This window comes from Erinaceus europaeus, chromosome 7 (assembly GCF_950295315.1).
Source record: "Erinaceus europaeus chromosome 7, mEriEur2.1, whole genome shotgun sequence".
Classification (NCBI taxonomy): Eukaryota; Metazoa; Chordata; class Mammalia; order Eulipotyphla; family Erinaceidae; genus Erinaceus; species Erinaceus europaeus.
In genome coordinates, this window is record NC_080168.1 from 80,341,171 (window position 1) to 80,354,475 (window position 13,305).

At 41.6% G+C, this 13,305-nt stretch overlaps 1 protein-coding gene and 1 pseudogene across 5 annotated transcripts in view; one reads left to right on the plus strand and one right to left on the minus strand.

The window, feature by feature from the left end:
• RCBTB2 (RCC1 and BTB domain containing protein 2) overlaps nucleotides 1–13,305 on the minus strand; it is a 51,662-nt gene that overhangs the window by 12,281 nt on the left and 26,076 nt on the right. For all 5 annotated transcript variants that reach the window (XR_009550754.1, XM_060194843.1, XM_060194844.1 and 2 more), the window contains one exon: nucleotides 1,188–1,378. Coding sequence is in view for 4 of the 5 variants with exons in the window: in XM_060194843.1 (XP_060050826.1) it covers nucleotides 1,188–1,378 (191 nt within the window). In the remaining variant the exon portion in view is untranslated. The remainder of the gene's footprint in view (nucleotides 1–1,187; nucleotides 1,379–13,305) is intronic.
• Nucleotides 10,264–10,557, plus strand: LOC103111870 (protein dpy-30 homolog; annotated as a pseudogene).

Here is a 13,305-nt window from a genome sequence, read left to right on the forward strand (position 1 = left end):
ATTAAAAAAAACATAAAAACAGAGAAAGGATGAAGTTTCCCAGTTAAACAAAAAAGCATTCAAACAATATATAAGGAGCTCATCAAAAAACAAGAAAACAAATGACCCCATCCAAAAATGGAGAGAGGATATGAACAGAATATTCATTCACATAGAAGAGATCCAAAAGGCCAACAAACATATGAAAAAAATGCTCCAAGTCTTTGACTGTCAGAGAAATGCAAATCATGACAACAATGAGATACCATTTCACTCCTATGAGAATACCATACATCAGAAAAGGTAGCAGCAACAAATGCTGGAGAGGTTGTGAAGACAAAGGAACCTTCCTATACTGCTGGTGGGAATGTAAATTGATTCACCCCCTGTGGAGAGCAGTCTGGAGAACTCTCAGAAGGCTAGAAGTGGACCTACCCTATGACCCTGCAATTCCTCCCCTGGGGATATATCCTAGGCACCAAACACACCCATCCAAAAAAGATCTGTGTATACCTATGTTCACAGAAGCACAATTTGTAACAGCCAAAACCTGGAAGGTATCCAACTACAGATGAGTGGTTGAGCAAGTTGTGGTATATATACACAATGGAATACTACTCAGCTATTAAAAATGGTGAATTCACCTTTTTCACCTCATTTTGGACAGAGCTTGAAGGAATCATGTTAAGTGAGATAAGTCAGAAAGGGAAGGATGAATATGGGATGATCTCACATAAGTTGAAAAATAAGAACAGAAGGAAAAATACAAAGCAGAACTTGGACTGGAGTTGGTGTATTGCACCAAAGTAAAAGATTCTGAGGTGGGGGGTGGGAGGAGGGTTCAGGTCCTGGAACATGATAGCAGAGGAGGACCTAGTGGGAGTTGAATGGAAATGTGGAAATTGCATACACATGTACAAATTACTGTATTTCACTGCTGGCTGTAAACCATTAATTCCCCCATGAAGAAATTTAAAAGAGAGAGAGAAACAAACAAATAAAAGCAGTCAAACAAAAGCACCTTTAATCTAGCATGCAGAGTCAGTTTCTGTACTTTCAAGAGAAATTAATTCCTTTCATGGGTACCCATTAGAAGGGAAGCACTAGATGTTGTGTTTAAAACAAGTCCTTCCTATTACAATAAAAGCAGTCCAGGGTGCAATTCCCACTTCTCAAGCAGTGATCCAAATGGTCAATGACCAGCGTACCCACAGACAGGAGGCGCCATGTGACAGCAGGGGTGGCGAAGCAGGCGAACACATCATCTGTGCAGGAGAAGTGGGTGAGGTGAGGCAGGATGACTGACTGGCCCCGGCATTGGCCCCACATGTAGATGTGGCCGCTCTGCGTCTTTGCTGCAGAGGTGTGTGCAGAGTGGCAGGCTGCAATCTCTATGATCCTAAATTGAGAAATTCCAGGTGAGAAGAAGAGAAAGAATGGGCTGATTTTTCCCTTCCCTCTGTTTAGCTGATGTAAGACAAAACAACTTAATACCGAAATCCTAAACTTCTAGGTACTAGTTATTTGCTTTTTTAAGAATTTTTTTTTCTTTATTTAGAATAGAGGCAGAAAGTTGAGAGAGAAGGGAGAGGGAAATAGACATCTGTAGCACTATTTCACCATTCCTGAAGCTTCTTCTTGCAGGTGGGGGCAGGGGCTGGAATCCAGGTCCTTGTGTACTGCAATGTGTGCACTAAACCAGGTGCACTACTGCCCAAACCCATCAGTTATTTACTTTTAAGTGACCATAAATATTGACTTAGAACTAATCCTGCTACCTAGTTCTACACTCAACTCTGACACCATCTTCTGAGACAATATTTTTGGTCCACCCCTATGGTAGCTGTCTAGCTCAAGCATAGACTTAGGCTCCTAGGAACATTCCTAAAATAGACTTCCTAGCTTCCTTCTACTCTAAGGTCCCGACTTTCATCTGCTCTACCCCTACCTTTTTTTTTTTTGCCTCCAGGGTTATTGCTGGGACTTGGTGCTTGCATGAATCCACTGCTCCTGGAAAACATTTCCCCCTTTTTGTTGACCTTGTTGTTTATTGTTGTTGTTCTTATTGCTGTCATTGTTGGATAGGACAGAGAGAAATCGAGAAAGGACAGGAAGACAGAGGAGGGAGAGAAAGATAGACACCTGCAGACCTGCTTCATCACTTGTGAGGTGACCCCCCATAGGTGGGGAATCCGGGGACTCGAACCAGGATCTTTACTTCGGTCTCCTTGAACTCTGCACCATGTGCACTTAACACACTGTGCTACTGCCCAGCCTCCTCTCTATCCCCATTTTATGCTTCCTGTTTATTAAACATTTTTTTCCTGCTTTCCATCTTACTGCATTTCAACCACCAAGTTGAAGATGTTACTATGATTCCATCCGGATCTCTCTGGGCAGAAAACCTCACCAGTGCTTCCCTGGAACCTCACCTCTCTAGATCTCTATCCCACTAGGGAAAGATAGAAACAGGTTGGGGGTATAAATCGGCCTGCCAATGCCCATGTCTACCTGAGAAGAAATTACAGAAGTCAGAACTCCTACCTTCTGTACCCCAAAAAGAATTCTGCTCCATACTTCCAGAAGAATAAAGAATAGGGAAGTTTCCACTGGAGGGGAGGGGATGGGACACAGAACTCTGGTGGTGGGAACTGTATAGAGTACAATTATATCCCTCACAATCTTGTAAATCAATATTAAATCACTAATAAAAAATAAAACATTAAAAAAAAGATTGGCTTGGAACACTTTTTCAGTTTGTTTCAAAATTCAAAAACAAGGGTGATTCCCCTCAAAAAAAATTTTAAAAAAAGGAATGTAGTTCATAGTACCTTCTGAAACAGAGAATAAATCCTTGTACCATCTTGACCCAAGACTGATGACTAATAAACATTCTCATTAAGATCTCACCATTTGAAGAGTTAGGTAAAGCCTGCTGTAGGTCACCCCAACTTACTTGCTTGTATCACCTGGGACTCAAGAGGGCTATTTATGGGGTCACCCTGTGACAGAACCTAGTGCCATGAGTCCATGACTGTCAGGGATGTAATTCTCAGAACGCTTCTTCCAGAAAGTATTGTTTTCATTGATTTGAAAGTAGTCACTTTTCAAGGTTAAATATATAAATAGGTCACTTGGTAGGGTTCATGCCAGGTGAGGCGTAGGACCCAGCACCACATGGGAGGTTTTATGGCACTATATAAAGCTCCCTTGCTATTATGACCCTCCATATCTATCAGTATGAAAAAGGGGGGGGTTGTAACTCATGAGCAGTGAAATCTCACATGTATGAGGCCCAGGCTCCATATGTAATTCCCCAGCCCACTCAAGAATAAATTGCCAAGCAGGTTCAAAGAAGATAAAATCCCCCCTCCCATTTTATTGAGGGGCTGATGGATTACAGTAGTTGTTGACACACAGGTACAACCTCTCATCTCCCCATGATAGGTGTTTATAAGACACTCCCTTCCCCAACTTAGATTCCCTTCCACCATCATGCACCTGGACCCTAGAGCCCCTTCTTTCCCCAGCCAGAGTCCTTTGCTTTAATACAATACATCACATGCAGTCTGAAGAGATAAACTCAAGAGACTTTGATTCAGAACTCAGAGTCATCTTTGAGTCCTTCCCCCTCCTTCTTTAGTGCTTCTTCAGCATTCCCAGTTGACAAATAATACAGATTCTTTGTAATTTCTTCCATCTGTTATGTCCAAGGTCTAACACACCCCATACTGGAACCAGTATGACAACCTCCTGTGTCTTCCTGCCTTACTCTCTCTCCTCTGACCTCTATGTATCACAATGTTGGCAGGTTAATAATCCTCCTACAACACTATTCTCATCAGTGATTTCAAACTGTCACTGACTTCCTCTAAGATAATATCCAGACAGGATATTAAGACCTTCTGTCATTTGTCTTCACCTTTATCCAGCCATCTCTTTTGTCTAAATACAATATGTTCCAGTAAACAGATGTACTGACTGCCCCTTAATGTTTTTATTCAATGCTGAAGTCCTTGTGTAAGAATGTTCTGTCCTATCTCTCTGCCTTAGAAATCCCACCAACCTTTCAAAGGCCGATTCAGAGTCCCATCTTGAGAGGTCTTTCGCTTGAGCAATTACAACACTTCTGCCCATACCACTCTAGCCTGGCCCTGTTACCTTCCCATGTGGATGTGTTTTACCTATTTGGCTAGATTACAAGTTCTTTGCAGACCAGAAAGCCAAAACTTGCATCTTATTAAATGTAATTTGTGTGTCATTTTGTTGATTAATTAGAAACTGAAGGGGGGAGTAAGTCCCCTTAGGTCAAGGGAAACAGGTGAAGGACAGAGATATCTTCATTGGCTGTTTTGATTAGATGCTTCCCATTCAAGGATGAAGGGTGGTTCTCATACAAACTGAAGATTGCCACAGTGACTTCCTCAGTGTTTTCGCTGGCATTAGAAAATAGCTTGCAGCTGCAGAATACAACCCAGGAGTACTGGTTGGGCAGCTCTGTGATCTCACCATGGGGAACCTAAACACTAGAGCAAAAAGTCCTGGTTCTGCAGCTCAGTTCCACACAGGAAGATTATTACATGAGAATTAAATTACCAAATGTTAAAAGACCAAGCACAGTGTCTGGTGTACAAATGGCAGTGTAACAGTAGAGTTTTTGTAGTATTCTCACTTCTATTTGGTACTATAAGTGACAAAGCCTTCCTTCTAAAAGGCTATGTATATATATATTTTCTTTTTTAAGATGAGTATGTGTATGTATGTGTTCTGGATAGAGAAATTGACTGAGAATGTGGAAATAGGCAGGGAGAGAGAGAAAGGGAGAAAGAGAGAGAATGAGCAAGCGAGAGAAAGAGAGAGAAACCTGCTGCACTGTTTCACTACTTGTGAAGCTTCCCTGCCTGCAGGTGGGGACTAGGAGCTTGAACCCAGGTCCCTGTGCATTATAATGTGTGCACCCAATCAGGGCCACTGCCTGGCCCGCAGAGACTGTATATTTTTAATGATCACTTTAGATTAGAGAAATCACACCTAGCTGCATAGTTAAGTCAGCTTAATTGACTTAAACCTGCAATGTAGTGCTTTATAAATTAACCTAGTCCACATGGGAAAAGTGGTCAGTACTATTTGGCTTCTCAAAAAGCATTTTTTCCCCCAACCAATGAAGTAGTAACACTTACTTTTGAAGCACCTGATCTTGAGCATTCATGATTTCACCACTCCCAAGCTGTCTTTTTCATTCTTTAATTTTAGAGAGAGAATGGAGACTTATACCATAGTACCAGAGCTTCTCCTGGTGCTGTGAAACCCCAACATATGCCCAGGCTTGAACCCGGATTACACAGGTTTGGCACTAGGTGTGCTAATTTCTAATCCTTATTAATAACACAATTAATTTTAGGTGGACTGGCACGATGGGCAGGCCATTAGGTTGGAAACTACAAGTCGGGCAGTAGCACAGTGGGTTAAGTTCAAGGACCATCATAAGGATCCTGGTTTGAGCCCCAGGCTTCCCACCTGCAGGGAAGCCGCTTCACAGGTAGTGAAGCAGGTCTGTAGGTGTTTATCTTTCTTTTCCCCTCTCTCTTCCCTCCTCTCTCCATTTCTCTCTGTCCTATCCAACAATGACGACATCAATAACAACAATAATAATAACTACATAATAAACAATAGGGGCAACAAAAGGGAAAATAAATAATTATTTAAAAAAAAATTAAGCACATGTGGCACAAAGCACAAGGACCAGAGTAAGGAAACTACAGAGATCAAATGACTTAAACTTTGTTAGTCCATTTTATCATCTCACAAGTATTCCTTTGAGTCAGAGAAAAATCTTATGGAGTATTTAAAGTAACGGAGAGTTTAGCTGGGCCATACAGGCTTTAGACTTGTCAAAGAAATAGGTGAACTGCAGCTTGAGAGATATATCAACAGGTAGAACACAAGATTTGCATGTCTGGGGTCTGAGTTAATCCCCAGAGAGGCATGTATCCTCTGGTACTCTGACTTCTGTCTCTCCCAGATAAAAATCTAGCTTATACAAAATAAATAAAATAAAACCTTTTTTTGTCTTTTAAAGAAAGAAACAGAAAAATAAATGATGCAGAGAGAAATGTAAGCATGAATGTGAAGCCAGAACACAGAGACTACAAGATTGGAGAGATGACAGTGTGAGGAAGCCCTAGATGGATGAGCTGTGCAATTTTAGGGAGCAGAGAGTGATGTGTTTTGTTACTACACTAATGTTGACCGTAAATCCAAGGCTGAAGAAGTTTAGATTTGCTTGGATATGATAGGCAAATCAGAAACAACTTGTAAACAGGGCCTCAATGTGCTGAAAATGGCTTTCAGAGAAAGAGTAATCTCACAACAGTGCACCAGATAGGCTGAAAGGGAAAGAAAAGAGTCGGAAGGGAATTGGGGAACATGAGACTTCCCAGTCATGTGGCCATGACTCAGAGTGGTCTTTGATACAAATACAGCGACAGAAAAGTTCTCAAAGATGACCTAGGAGAAGTCTAAAAAAAATGCCAGCTGGCAGTGCAAAGGGAAGGGGATGAAGTGCTGGTGTGATGGGAGGGAGGTTTCAACACACAGACTCTGAGCAGAAAAAGGCCTTCTAAGATTAAGAACTTTAGCTGCAAAACACTTGGTGCTCTCTGAGGAGAATTTAAAAGAACCCTGTAATATTTAGATAAACATTTATTAACTGCTCTTTTGCTCAATATGTTCAAGCACCTCCATAAGGACCTGCTAGGTAAAACTGTACAGGATTTCAGAATACTTTTTGTTATTCCCTTAAAATGATAGGGGACTGGGAAGTGGCACACACATTACTTTATGCAAGGACCCAGGTTCAACCCCCCAAGTCCCTATCTGCAGGGGGAATCTTCATGAACAGTGAAGCAGTGAAGCAATGCTGCAGGGCTCTCTCTCCTCTCTCTCTCTCTCTCTCTCTCCCCCTCCCTCTCTCTACTATCTGTTTCTCTCTGTCCTATCAAAAGAAAAAAAAAAAGACTTCTGGAGCTGTGAGTTTGTTGTCCAGGCACTGAGTTCCAGCAATAATCCTGGTGTAAATAAAATAAAAATAAGTCTTCCTTTTCTCCATAATATTCTATAAAGAATGTAACTGGCCGGAACACAACTCTGTTCCTCTAAACCATCCACCTTCAAAAAAATCAAAATGATTTAATTCCCAACTCATTCCTGAAATGTTTGCAGTTAGGCTCTATGAAAAGGTGTCAGTCTTTGCCATCACAGGAGGCAGGAACAATGCTTCCTAGAGAATGTCTGTAATAAACAGAGTCCCAGGATGAGGGCACAGACAGCTAGGGAACACTGGAAGTCATAAGCATGGCCCTGTGTCATGTACCTGGAATGCAGGAAAGAGTATGGACAATTTAGATGGAACCTTCCTTCAGTTCTGGGCTTGGGACCCCAGCAGCTTTGAAGAAGCTTCTTTTGCCTAAAGAAGTTTTTGCCTAAAGTCATTTTGTTCTTCAGTCTGATTCATACCAAGAAGTATATTTTATACTTCAGATTTTATAGCCTCACATGCAACAGGTGATAACTATAAAGTGAGCTGGCATTTACTAACAAGATGTCTGGCTTTATTTGTAACCTTTGTGTGTGTGTGTGGTGGTGGGGCCGGGCTGGGGCCGTCAGCATGCACAATTCCATTGCTACTGGGCCTACTTTTTCATTTCAAAAGAGAGGGAAGGATACAACAGCACTGCAATTTCCCCTGAAGCCCTCCTAAAGTGGCACCAGGGCTCAAACATGGGTCCCATGCACAGCAAAATGTACACCTTACTAGGTAAGCTATCTTCTTGCCCCTAGAGCTATTCTTTTATTCCCCCCGCCTTTTTTTTTTTTCTTTCTTCCTTCTGTCTTACTGCTCTTCTCTGGCTTGTGGTGGTGCTGAGGATTAAAAGTGGGGCCTCAGATCCTCAGGCATATCTGTAGCTATAATTTACTTTTTTAATCTTAAAAAAAAACTTCTTTGTTTACTGGATGAAGACAGAGAGAAATTAAGAGGGAAGGAGGAGGTTGAGAGGGAGAGAGAATGAGAAATACCTGCAGGCTTAATTCACCACTCTTGAAGTTTCCCTCCTGCAGGTGGGGACAGGGGGCTTGAACCTAGGCTCTCATGCATGATAATATGTTCGTTCAACTGGATGGCCACCTCCCAGCCCACCTGTGGCTATACTTAATGAGAATAAGCTACTATATAATCATAACAGATAGGTTTTATGCCACCTCAACAGAATGATTTGCAACAACAGAGTTCAGTGACTGTTTAGTATTAGAAACAAACAACAACAACAACAAAAAGCGACAAAGATTGTATGACAGAAAATAATGAGTGAAAAAGTTTGTGAGGAATAAGAACTACTGAATAAAAAAAAGAAAGAAAATTTAAATGATCCATCATAATGATTCCCAATCTTTCTTTTTATAAGAAGTCAAGATATCACCAATTACCCCCAAGAAGTCACAAAATTCACAACCATTTAAGGCAAAACTAGTTTTGAATCAACAGAAAATGTTCTTTTATGGAATTTTAAGTACAAAGACACAAATCAAACTCCTGAAACTTCAGAAAGATTGAAAATGACTCAGTTAGTGAAAAGAATAATTTTAAGTATTAACATTACTTTAATGTGAACATAAGTGGCTGACAAGCACTAACATCCTTTATCAACCTCTCTAGGAAAAAAATTTAAAGCTTCTTCTTTGAGTTGGTAGTTGATAAAGGATTCACTGTAGGGGAATCGGGCAGTAGTGCAACGGGTAAAGTGCATGTGGCGCAAAGCACAAAAACCGGCATTAAGGATCCTGGTTGAGCCCCTGGCTCCCCACCTGCAGGGGAATCACTTCACAGGCGGTGAAGCAGGTCTGCAGGTGCCTATCTCTCTCTTCCCTTCTCTGTCTTCCCTCCTTCTTTCCATTTCTGTCTGTCCTAACAATGATGACATCAACAAAAACAACAACTACTACAACAACAATGAAAAACAAGGGCAACAAAAAGGGAAAATAAAATGAATAAATGTAAAAAAAATTTCTTTCAAAGGATTCACTATAGGCAAATTTTTTAATCCACTTCTTTTTTATTATTTATTTATTCCCTTTTGTTGCCCTTGTTGTTTTTATAGTTGTTATTCATATCATTGTTATTGGATAGGACAGAGAGAAATGGAGAGGAGGGGAAGACAGAGAGGGGCAGAGAAAGACAGACACCTGCAGACCTGCTTCGCCGCCTGTGAAGGGACTCCTCTGCAGGTGGGGAGCTGGGGCTTGAACTGGATCTTTACACCGGTCCTTGCGCTTTGCACCACCTGCGCTTAACCCGCTGTGCTACCACCTGACTCCCTAAATCTGCTTCTTTTTAAAAAATTTTTTTCTATTGTCTTTATTTTATTTACTGGACAGAGACAGCCAGAAATCGAGAGGGAAGGGGATGATAGAGAGGGAGAGACAGACACCTGCAACACTGCTTCACCACTTGCAAAGCATTTCCCTTGCAGGTGGGGACTGGGGGCTTGAACCTGGGTCCTTGTGTACTGTAACATGTGCACTCAACCAGGTGTGCCACTACCCAGCCCCTCCTAAATCCACTTCTTAAAGAAGCAGCTAAAACCTGAAGATCCACTCCACCCCATGTTCAATCCTGTTTTTCTAATTAGTCAAGCTTCTCTGTAAAGGGCCGAAAAGAGTCAGAAGGGAGTTCCTGAGGGACAACTCATATCTGCAAAGTTTTAGTCACTGAGATGGGTGGGAGGCACAGAACAAGTCCTGGCAGAGAATATTAATTCCTCCCTTGCGGTATTTGTGTGATTGAGGGCCTGCAAACTCAGAAACTACCATGGGGAGCCCCAAAGTAGAAAACTGAGAAAAACAGAAGTTTCTCATTCAATATATATATATATATATTCTTCCATGATATTTGAAACTAGAAGAATGTTTACATATGGGGGGGGTACGTCTGGTTGAGCACACATTTTACAATGCACAAGGACCCAGGTTTGAGACCCTGATCCCCACCTGCAGGGGGAAAGCTTTGCCAGCGGTGAAGCAGGGCTGCAGCTGTCTCTCTATCTCTCTCCCTATCAACCCCTTCCCTTTTTAATTAAAGATAATTAAAAAATTAAAATAATGTTTACATACTAATTACACAAGTGCATAGTTACTTTCACCACTTTTATATGTGTTTAGATTTTTTTAAAAGTTAAAAAAAAAAAAAAAAGGTATGAACTCAGGAAGGAATGGCTCGGCCGGGCTGCCATGCAGCCAGAGTAGATGCTGGAGAGGCAGATGTGGGTCGCCAAGAACCCCCACGCTGAGTATGGGCTCACCGACAACATGGAGAGGACAGTAGAAAATGAGAAGATTAATGCAGAAAAGTCATCAAAACAGAAGACGGATATCTAGTCTGCCAACTTGTGCCTACCTGGATCAGACAGTTGTGCCTATCTTATTACAGGGGCTCTCTGTGCTGGCAAAGGAAGGACCACCAAATCCCATTGAGTTTTTAGCATCATATCTTATAAAAAGGCACAGTTTGAAGATCAAAACTGACTTACTGGGAAGAACAGAGAAATTTGGTTTCTACTCTCAATTTACATGATTAAGAGGCAGTTTTAATTGCCGTGATTCCTTCCACCCTCTCTTGGAAGTATAAGCAGCTTCAGGACAACAGAACTTGTTTGCAGAAGAAAACATTCTCCTTACCTTGATTCAATCACCATACTCATTTAATGAGTGTATTCTGTGTAATTTTCTCTCAAATTGTCTTTGACTTTGTTTTTAAAATGACCTTCAAAATAAACCATTAAAACACCATTATTTTAAAGTTAAAAAAAATATGAGGAGGCTGAGCAGTGGCACAGATGGTTGAGTGCACACATTACCATGTGCAAGGACCCAGATTCAAGCCCTTGCTTCCCACCTGAAGAGAAGACACTTCACAAGTGGTGAAGCAGGTCACAAGTGTTTCTTCTTTCTTTCCCTTTTTGTCTCCCCATTCCCCTCTCAATTTCTCTCTGTCCTATTTTTTATATTTATTTATTTATTTATTTATTCCCTTTTGTTGTCCTTGTTGTTTTATTGTTATAGTTATTATTGATGTCATTGTTGTTGAATAGGACAGAGAGAAATGGAGAGAGGAGGAGGGGAAGACAGAGAGGGGGAAATAAAGATATAAACACCTGCAGATATGCTTCACTGCCTGTGAAGCGACTCCCCTGCAGGTGGGGAGCCAGGGGCTCAAATCGGGATCCTTACGCTGGTCCTTGCTCTTTGCGCCTGCGCTTAACCCACTGTGCTACCGCCTGACACCCTCTGTCCTATTTTATAAAATAAAAAGGAAACCCCTAAGACAGCAGGAACCTCACATCTCCACTAGAGAGCCTATATTTCCCCGTCCTGGAACCTTAGGATAGGGCCCACTTTCCCGCATGCCTCTCCCAATCCAAATCAAATAATATTGCATCTGCCGATCACAACCTAATCAACACAATGACTGCCACCTCAACATGCTTCAGCTCAGACTGTGTCCAGAGACTTCAGGTGTGGAATGACAACCCTTCAGCTTCATTACTCGGGTGAGACCTTTCCTTTCATAGTATTCTCTTAATTCCATCCCAGGTGGTTCACTTTCTAACAAAGTCCCAAAACCTAGATATAGACCAGGTTCTGTGAGAGAGAGCATATGTTCACACTCATCCATAAACAAGTGCAAAATATATACCCGAAAGCAGAAGTACACTAGAGTTTGCAGTGAGTACCCCAACACTTCCTCTCCACTATTCCAACCGTTGGGTCCATGACTGCTCAACAACTTGTTTGGCTTTGTATGTTAACTCTCTTTTCAGCCACCACATCAGGATGCCGGCCAGGCTTCCCTGGACTGAAGACCCCACCAATGTATCCTGGAGCTCCGCTTCCCCAGAGATTCACCCTACTAGGGAAAGAGAGAGGCAGACTGGGAGTATGTATCGACCAGTCAACGTCCATGTTCAGCGGGGAAGCAATTACAGAAGCCAGACCTTCCACCTTCTGCAACCCACAATGACCCTGGGTCCATGCTCCCAGAGGGATAGAGAATGGGAAAGCTATCAGGGGAGGGGGTGGGATATGGAGATTGGGTGGTGGGAATTGTGTGGAGCTGTACCCCTCCTACCCTATGGTTTTGTTAATTAATCCTTTCTTAAATAAAAAATAAATTTTAAAAAATTGAAACAGAAAAACAAAAGAAAAAAGGAATAAATGGCCCTGGTGGTAAAAAAAAAGAAAGAAAGAAAGAAAGAAGGAAGGAAAGAAAAAAGAAAAGAAAAGAAAAAAGGAAAGAAGGAAGGAAGGGAAGGAGGAAGGAAAGAGGAGAAAAAACAATAGATAAGTATCAGGTTAAGAAATTTGAGTTCCCAGCCCTGCTGGCCTGCCTATCTCTCACTGAGCTGCCCTACAATCACCTATCCCAGTGTGAGAGAGTCAAATTTGGGTACTCATCTAGAATGACAAGGGACCTGCCGTGGAATGCGACAGGCAGAAAAAGATTCTATGAGGATTGGAATAGCTGATGGTATGTGTTTCCTTTTTTTTTTTCATCTTTGGGACTTCACCATTCTGTATTGATTTTTTTTTTCACACACACACACACACACACACACACACACACACACACACACCATAAAACTGAAGCAGTTTCTTTTTTTTTAATTGCCATCAGGGTCAGCAATAGGGCTTGGTGCCTACAGTACGAATCTACCACTCCCAGCAACCCTTTTTTTCCTTTTTCTTTTCATTTTTATTTTTATTAGACAGATCAGAAAGAAATTGAGAGTGGAAGGGGAGACAGAGAAAGACAAAGACAAAGACCTGCAAACCCGCTTCACAACTCATCCCTCCTGCAGGTAGGGAGTGGCCCCCTGAAGCTCCTAGTGCAGTGCAGACCAGGCTTAAACCTGAGTTACAGCATGGCAGATCAGGTACCTTACCTGGTGAGCTATTTTAATGGTCCCAGCTGAGTTAATTTCTACATTTTGTGTTGTAGTACCATAAAAGTGGTAAAGTGTCATTTGGATATGCTTTTATTTCCCTGTAACTTTTACTTGTTCCTATAAGACATTGTTATTTTGCCTAAATATCAATAGTAAATATTCCCACTGACTGGACTTACTAAGCCTGTGGCATTTTTGTGACTCTATAAAGCTTTAAGACTTCCTCTTCCCTTTTCTTGGAGTAACTCTGAACTACCTTTGACAGAAATGCAGTGATAATGTACAGAGTGCACACTCTTCTTAATATCCATAACTGTCCTCCTCCCTA